The 8,855-nt window shown below is 32.5% G+C and overlaps 1 protein-coding gene across 1 annotated transcript; it reads right to left on the reverse strand.

Annotated features, from left to right (window-relative positions):
• Positions 1 to 875: 875 nt before the first annotated feature.
• LOC102605836 (protein kinase 2B, chloroplastic-like) lies at positions 876 to 7,340 on the reverse strand. The gene is made up of 6 exons (XM_006363864.2): positions 7,096 to 7,340; positions 3,701 to 4,047; positions 3,485 to 3,620; positions 2,141 to 2,277; positions 1,900 to 2,023; positions 876 to 1,526 (listed from the first exon to the last, which is right to left on the reverse strand). The coding sequence occupies exons 1-6, from the start codon at positions 7,157 to 7,159 to the stop codon at positions 1,075 to 1,077; spliced, it is 1,260 nt and encodes a 419-aa protein (XP_006363926.1). The 5' UTR covers positions 7,160 to 7,340; the 3' UTR covers positions 876 to 1,074.
• Between the last annotated feature and the right edge of the window lie 1,515 nt (positions 7,341 to 8,855).

The raw sequence follows: 8,855 nt of genomic DNA on the forward strand, positions 1-8,855 counted from the left end.
CAACTTAAATTGTTTATGAAAAATATTTTATATTTAAAAATATATCATTTTTTATGCCACCCCGACTCAGACCAAGGCCACACCATCAATTTTTTTTGAAAAGTATTTCATTTTTTTTTGTCACCCCCCCTCTCCTTACCCCCAAGCCGCCACCCCGGTAAAAAAAAATTAAAAATTATTTTTGAAAAATATTTTCCTAGGTCAAAAGTCTAGGTCAGGTCCTGGGTCAAATCTCAGAGTCGAATTTTGGAACGGTCATCGAGGTCTTATCCTAGTTCAGGTGTTAGAGTCGGGCCCTAGATCAATTATCGGGGTTGTATTCTTGCTTCTCTTTATAAGGGACAAAGAACTAACATTTACTGAATCAGTTGATAAACTATGTAATCAAGTTGAAAATACACACAAGAATGCTTGGATCATCACCAGAAATGTGTATTTAGATGTTGTAATCAGACTTTGGTGAGGGAGATGAAAAGGAGAAAGCGAAAAGAAAGAATTGGAGGTAAGGGGTGAGGTCGTTCGATCTTTATAGGAGGGAAAAGGAAAGGTTGAAGTGGGCCCCGCGCGTGCAAATCACGTTAGTCAATATATTTGATTTATGTGTACTGGTCAGCACTCAGGTGTGCACTAAATAGAGAAATAAAATATTCAGGGGGTGATATAACACCCGTGAAGTTGGAGTGTGTAGTTGAAATTTCAAGTATAGGTTGGGGAGGCTTTAGACCATTTTCTCTAAATATAAATAATTGACTTTTGAAACTAGTAAATTAAGTAAGCTACAGTAGAATCTCGAACTCAAACCAATAAAGTTTAAATCCTGAATCTTGCATGGTGGGCTTTTGGGTATGGACATAATAAATCAAGAAAAAAAACCATTATGTGAAAACAGGACTAATTGTACCCAAAGAGCAAAAGAGCTAACTCTATCAATCAGTAGGTTACAGAGTGATGATTCCAACATTTTACATGAAAACAATCTATTGATTCTGCATGTCAATGCATCTAGACAACAAAACTGGTTACATATAGGAAAACTTTACAATGACAACCAAATATAAGTTTATTTTCTTGGAGTCACCTTCCGCGTGGCGACTTATGATAGGCCTGTAATGGAGAGGCAGAGGGTGTCACGCTGAGTGATGAACGATGTTTAAATGGAGAAGCTGGAACTGAGCTAGAAGTGGCTCGATGCTCAATCCGAGAGACTTTGCTAATGCCTTTCGGTGCTTGAAGCTGTTCAAGAGCAGCCAAAACTTCAGACATACGTGGCCTTAGCTTAGGCTCGTTGCTTAGACACTGCCAAGCAAGGTTAGCAGCTGTATATGCTCCTTTCTGAGGATACTGTCCCTCTAGTTTAGTGTCCATGATTCGGAACAACCTCCTCTTGTCCCCTAGATATGGCTTTGCCCAATCCACAAGATTCTGCTCTACGCCAACCTTCATTTTATCGAGAGCACGACGCCCTGATAAAAGTTCAAGCAATACAACCCCGAAGCTGTATACGTCACTTTTTGATGTCAATCGACCTGGTGGACAGCAAGTACAAAATAACAACCAATAATTTATCAGACTTCTTAAAGAACATAATCATCCGACTTAATCTTGCAAATCGACTATGAAAAGTTATGCCCCCTCTTGTGACAAGAAATCAATCTTTTTCTCCTCCGTGAAAATCGAGTAGTTTCTATAACAAGGTTAGAGACTAGTAAAATTGGGTACTGACTGACATTCCTAGTACTTCCACACGAAAATATGTCCAAGAAGATTAAATTTTCTTGATGTTCAAGTTGATTATGGCATAACAAAGTTAGGATAACATATTTCCGGTAATTCATGAGACACCCGAGACACAACTGTCCCTGTAGCAAGATTTTCTATGCCAAAAAGCAAAATATTAACCTGTAGCAACATATTCTGGAGCAGCATAGCCCTGTGTACCGATGACTTGAGTGGACACATGAGTGCGATCACCAGTTGGGCCGGCCTTGGCTAAACCAAAATCAGACAACTTTGCATTAAATTCCTGCAGTCACAGACCAGGAAAAGATATTAAGCTTTCACTAGTTTTAAAAGAACCTAACACTAATATATTTAAAGAAAGACAACTGAATTTGTGAGCGCGTCAAAGCTTAATACCTACCCCGTCTAAGAGAATATTAGAAGCCTTAAAATCCCGATATATAACTTGTTCTTTAGCATCATGTAGGAAAGCAAGGCCTCTAGCAGCACCAATAGCCACCTTAATTCTTGTCAACCAAGTAAGAGGTTGAGGCCCTCCTGTTAAACAAGATTCCAAGAATTACCACCAATTTATAAATCAGCATATACAATCAAACTTCGTTATAACAACATTTCACTTTAAAGACTCATTTCTCCAAAATTGATTATCCAAACTATGTTTTACTTCATATTATTTACTTCTCTATAAGAACATTCTACCTATAAGAACAGACATTCATTATAGCAGTACATTCTTTGTAAAATTATCCATCTATAACCGTCATACTCAAATATTGTGTAATAATAGTTTGTAAGAAATATATTAGGGATATAAAATAAAATATTTATAGTAATCATCATCAAATGTCATAAACATAGTAAATTTTAAAGTACGAACTCTTTTTTTTATTAAATTGGTTAACGAGTACATTTCTTCTTCTTGGTACACAAAATCATTAAACTATTTTTTGGCTTACTTCTGTTTATAACAGCTAAATGAAATCTAAACGTCAAATGTCAGTATACACATGTAACAACACCTCACTATAGCAAGTAGCAATTATGATTTTTTTAAACAAATGTTGCCACTTGAACGGGGTTTGACTGTAATACAAGTCTTTACTTGGATGCTCAATAATTATCCATTTCGTGAAAGAATGGCAACTCATACCACATGGACTAAATCAACAATCATCATAGAGTTAACAAACTTCCGTCAACATTGTTTGACTACTTATATATATCGCAGAGAAGGCCAATAAAAAGATTCACAGGAATAATAATGAAGCCAGTTCAACATAATCAAAGAAGAATTTAGGCAAGTGCCCTGTAATGTCACAACTTAAAAGTCTCGGAATATCAAATCAGATATTTGGCATTTAAACCACAGAATGGCTCATACATACTACGTCAATCTTCAGATTCCTTTTAGTTTTTTGGTCTCTAACTTTTTCCTTTCATGTGATTACTAGCAATTAGCAAACAGCTTCTAAGACCCTAAAACATGATGCAGTAGAAAATCTCAGCTTTCCAGAAAGACCAAAACTTAATCTAGGGAGTAAAAAAGATACATCTCTACCTATACTAATTCAAAATCTTTGTATAACGAATTTATGAATTATGACATATGAAACAATTTGAGCTTTCAAAGAAAAAAACAAGAAAGACGGTAGCAAGGAATCGATTTGGTGAATAGGGACATGCAGCAATAAGGTAGTAAAGAGATGTAAATAGATTTGAAAGCTTAGGTAGTAAGCTGACGTACTTCGAAATAAATGATTCTCCAAGCTTCCTTTAGGCATGAACTCATACACCAATAGTCGGTCATCTCCCTCTATACAATACCCAACGAGTTTAACCAGGTTTGGATGACGAAGTTGGCCGAGGTAATTAACTTCAGTCTGCAAAGCATTTGTCATCAATTATAAGGCCAACAAGATCAATAAGTTAAATAAGTTGTAAATCTGCATACGGAACATACCACCCACTCCTTGTGACCCTGAAAACCTTCTGGCTTTAACTTCTTGACCGCAATGACCATTCCAGAACCAGGCTTTGCAGCAGTAAGAGTATGTTCATCAATCCATCCTTTGAAAACATAACCAAATCCTCCTTCGCCAAGAAGACTGTCAGGTCTAAAGTTCCTTGTTGCACTTTTCAATTCATTAAATGAGAAGGACTTAACATTGGGAGAAAACAAAATCTCGCCTTCAGATCTTGGAGTAGAAAGGGTATCAACACTGCTTTTCCGACTATAAGACGGAATACTTAGACTTGATAGAACAGAAGAATGACTGGTCCTGCTGGGAATCCTAGAGGCTCCAGAAGCTGCAAGACAGAATAGTAGAAAATGGCATTGGTCAGTCACATTTGGTAACAATCTAATCATAACTTAACCCAAAAAAGCCTCAAATTTGTAACCCGAAGAAAGTATACTCAAATAACTAATTAGTTTGGACAAAAAATGTGCTAGACAGAAGTTATGCTCTTCAACAACAAACCCAATGTAATCCCACAAATAGGCTGGGTCTGGGAAGGGTGGTGTGAATGCAGACTTACCCCTACCTTGTGATGGTAGAGAGGTTGTTCTCGATAGACCCTAGGCTCAAGTAAAAGATATCAACTCAAGTATGGAAACAAAATAAAGTAATGAAGGAATCATGCTAAAGATAAAGGAGAAGAACAGTAGCAAAGCAACAAACAAGACATAACTGAAGCAAAGGAAACAAACGGGTAATAAAATCGAAGAATAAGATAGTAGTAGGGAAAACTAGACAACACTCAAATACTCAAATACCTACTAACCTGCTACCTTAATTCTTGCCCTTCATACCATTCTATCTAGAGTCGTGTCCTCGTTAAGCTGAAGGTATGTCATATCCTGTCTAATCACCTTTCCCCAATACTTCTTCGGCCTACCTCTACCTCTACTTCTTATCATACCCACTATAGCCAGTAGTCATGCACTAATCAACTAAAGTTGGTATATTTGATTTACCAACAAACATCACATTTATATAATAGTAGGATGTCATATGCGCAACGAAAATTGGCAACCAGAAGAAAGATTCCATAAAACTGTTTATTAATAAGTGATATTCATATAACTAACAGATTGAGAAAACAATTTGCTTGTCCACGGTTATGCATTCATCAACTGAGATACTATGATTGAATGCATGTAACACGTGCAAAATGCTAGTCAAATGATTCATTCGATATGAGAGAAAAATTAATCACCCATAACCTTCAAAAAAAAAATCATCCTATTCCACGAGCATTAAAATATGCAGCATTAGCTTCAAGTTAAGGGTTTTCAATTGGCATTGATCAGCTTAACCGACAAATGTATATTTTCGTTTTCCTATAAGCTTTCATCTTTGACAAAAGCCATCAATCTCGTTGCAAATTCAGTCAATTCTATAAGCTAATGCTGGTGGTACATGCAGAGGTGGAGCCAAGATTTTTAGTTTATGGATTTTGAACCACAATTAGACTTGTTTTGCTTACTGGGCTTTGAATAGATTATCTATACATATTGAATGAATTATATAATACAAATACAGGGTTTGAGCTAAATCTATTGGGTTTAGCCAAACCATCGCTTTAAGGCTTGCTGCCCAGTCTTTAAGCAATCATTTAACAAACAAAGTCAGCCATCTACGAGTCCCCAAACAGAGTGAAAAAACTCAAAATGTCTAACAAGATACCTTAGTCTCCTCTGAACACAAACAATGGTAATATATCAATTCAAACAAATACTCACAACGAACAATAAGAAGCAGCGGGCATCCCATACTTAGAGCCCGTTTGGATTGGCTGAAAAAAAGTACTCCCTTTGTTCCTTTTTATATATCATCCTTATTATAAATAGTTGGTCCATAAAACTTGTCATTTCATAAAATCAATGCATAAATTACAATTTTTTCCTACTATAGCCTTGATAGTTAATTAGCCTTGAAAATAGATATTTGACCAACTGAAGAAAACTAATAAGCAATTAATGTTCATTGTAATTAATTCATACATTATTTAATTACTCTCACCATTGCTTTACTCTATAAAATCTGATTTTGAAAAAGAAATTTCAACAAGCAAATTAAAATAAAAGATAGATTCATTTATCATTTTTTGAAAAGTTGACTTCAAAAAAACATTAAATAAGGGTAGAATTTTACACTTAGTTTCTTAATGCAAGTGAAATCTAAAAAGGTGACATATAAAAAGGAAAAGAGGGAGTAGTTTTTAAGTCAAAAAAATAAAAATAAAAGTCAAACTTAAATGACTTTTAAGTCAAAAAATAAAAAGTAGAGAGAGTCTACTTTTGATATTTAACTTTTTAAAAATCAATTCAACTTATTTTAAGTTATTGTTAACTTTACCGAACACTCTCAAAAGCTAAAATGACTTAAAAGTACGTTTAACCAACTTTTAAACCAATCCAAACAGCTCTTAATCATCTTCTCAAACCAATTAAGTTAAAGATTTGTGCTTTATACACCAAAGCATTGAGTTCTCACTGATTAAACCAAGATCATGATAAAGAGTTGTAATTAAATAAGTAATGAATAACTTCAAGCACTTTTTTTTTTTTTAATGACTGAGGGATTATGATAGTTGTTGCTGCTCTTAATAAACGAATTAGAAACAACTCAAGATTTATCACAGCCAACAACAACATCAAAAACAATCCAAAACAAGTCAGGGTCGGATATATGACTCTCCACTTCTAATTGGAAACCATTCAAGATTGTCACAAACAACAACGACAGCAACAACAGTCCCAAACAAGTCAGGGTCGGATATATGTATCTCTACTTCTAATTAGAAACCATTCAAGATTATCAAAAACAATAACAACATCAACAACCGCAATAACAGTTTCAAACTAGTCAGGGTCGGATATATGAATCTCTACTTCTAATTAGAAACCATTCAAGATTATCAAAAACAATAACATCAACAACAGTCCCAAACAAGTCAAGGTCAGATATATATGAATCTCCACTTCTAATAATAAACCATTCAAGATTATAACAAACAACAACAATCCCAAAAAAGTCAGGCTCGGATATATGAATCCCCACTTCTTCATTTAAGCTCATCTCATGTCATCATCCAACTAAATAAAATAAAACTCAAAAAAAATAAGTTCTTATAAATAGGGCCAAAAAAAATCACACCCATTTCAAGAAATCTTAGTAACTCAGTGTTAACTATCTAAACTTTCAATCTTGAGTGGTTTCACCTCTAATCTCCAACCTCCCCACCCCCACCCAAAAAAAATGATATTTAATTTTATTCATACCCAAAAACGTAGTTTATCAAGTTCTTGAAAACAAAAAATAACAAAGCAAGAACAAAAAGGGAAAGTACCAGAAATATTGTGAGAGCTGAGACTGGCATCAACTCTAGCTGATGAACCTAAACAATTACCCATCTGTAAAACAAAACAAAAAAATTAACAGCAAAAAACACTGGACAAGTGTTTACAAGAACAATTTTTTTGTTAAATTTTTCGAACTTCAAGAAAGATAAACATAGGTATATATGTTTTTTTTCAATTGAGAAAAAAAAAAGAAGGTAATATACTTGAAAAAAAGTTAGACAAAAATTTGTCTTTTTTTGGTATGACAATGTGAGAACAAGAGAAATTGTGGACTACTTTCTCTTTTTTACTTATTTTATATTATTATTATTCTGTTAGGTAAAGATAATGTTCTAGATAATTTTGTACCTACTAGACTAACATCGCGTACATTTTGTGTTCTATTACTACTCGTTTGGTTTACTTTTACTTGTCTGAAATAAATTTGATACCGCACATTTTAAAAATAATAAATAAATATAAATGTTATAATGATACTTGTATTAATTAGTGTATTATTTTTAATGAATTTAATAATTTAAAAAGAGTAACTAATATTAAAAATAAAAAATAATTTTTTTAATAAAATAAATAAATAAAAGTAAACGGAAAAAAATAGTACAACTGTTGAATAATTGTGTCCAAAAAGCTTTTTATTAAAAACTAATAAGGAAAAAAAGATACTCCCTAAATTTGTGTGGTAATGCATGCATATTAAGAAGAAAAAAATTAAGACATGAATTGAATATTATTTTCCACTTTTATCCTTTTAGTTATTATTAAACAGTTCAAAGTAAAATTATAAATATGAACAATTAACATTGTTAAGCTTATCACCTAGCAAAAATGAAAAAAGATCCAAACATTATTTTAAACATTAAATAATTTACTTATTTTAAACTATAAAAAAAACATCTCAAAAGTTCAATTAATATGAAAGAGAAAGTAATAAATATAGGGTAATGCTAAATGACTAGAAAATCTGGCTAGAATTTGGCAGAAATTTAAAAAGTCTATAATATCCTATTTATTTTAAAATATACTGATCTTTTTCTCATTTTTTAATTAAAAGGTATTAAAATTAAAAAGATAAAAATATTTAAAAAGATAAATAACATAGTGTGAAATATGTTAATTTATCATTCTGGCAAAATTTTCTGGCCAAAAAGATTTTTTCATAAATATATATAAAACATAGAAGTACTTGCATTTTAAGGATGCAACTCAATAGTTAATAAGCAATAAAAAAATTTGAAATCAGATTTATGAAGACAAAATAATAGATAATTCTTTTTCTATATTTAATTATTGATCAAAATTATTGGATATTTATACTGATAAAAATAATAGGTTTTTTAAATAATATAATCAATATATGTACAAGCCAATACAATTACTATCTTCATAAATAAAATTAGGTCTTCAACATGATTTGGATATTTTGAAAATTAATTACCGATTTATACCTTGTTAGGCCTAGGGGTGTACATGGCCGGGTTGGTTCGGGTTTTTCAAATATCAAACCAAACCATTTGTGTAGGATTTTTAAATCTATAAACCAAACCAAACCAATAAAACTTGGGTTTTTCAACTTCGGGTTTTTTCAGATTTTTTCGGATTTTCGGGTTTTTCCGGTAAAGTATTCAGACAAACATATAATTTACTTGTAATTCAAATATTTCTTTAGTCCTACCAAAATACAACTATCTAAGATGTTTCTTAAAAATATAACACAATATGATATGATTAATGACACTAAAATATCCAA

Source organism: Solanum tuberosum, unplaced genomic scaffold (genome assembly GCF_000226075.1).
Source record: "Solanum tuberosum cultivar DM 1-3 516 R44 unplaced genomic scaffold, SolTub_3.0 scf00467, whole genome shotgun sequence".
NCBI classification, from domain to species: Eukaryota; Viridiplantae; Streptophyta; class Magnoliopsida; order Solanales; family Solanaceae; genus Solanum; species Solanum tuberosum.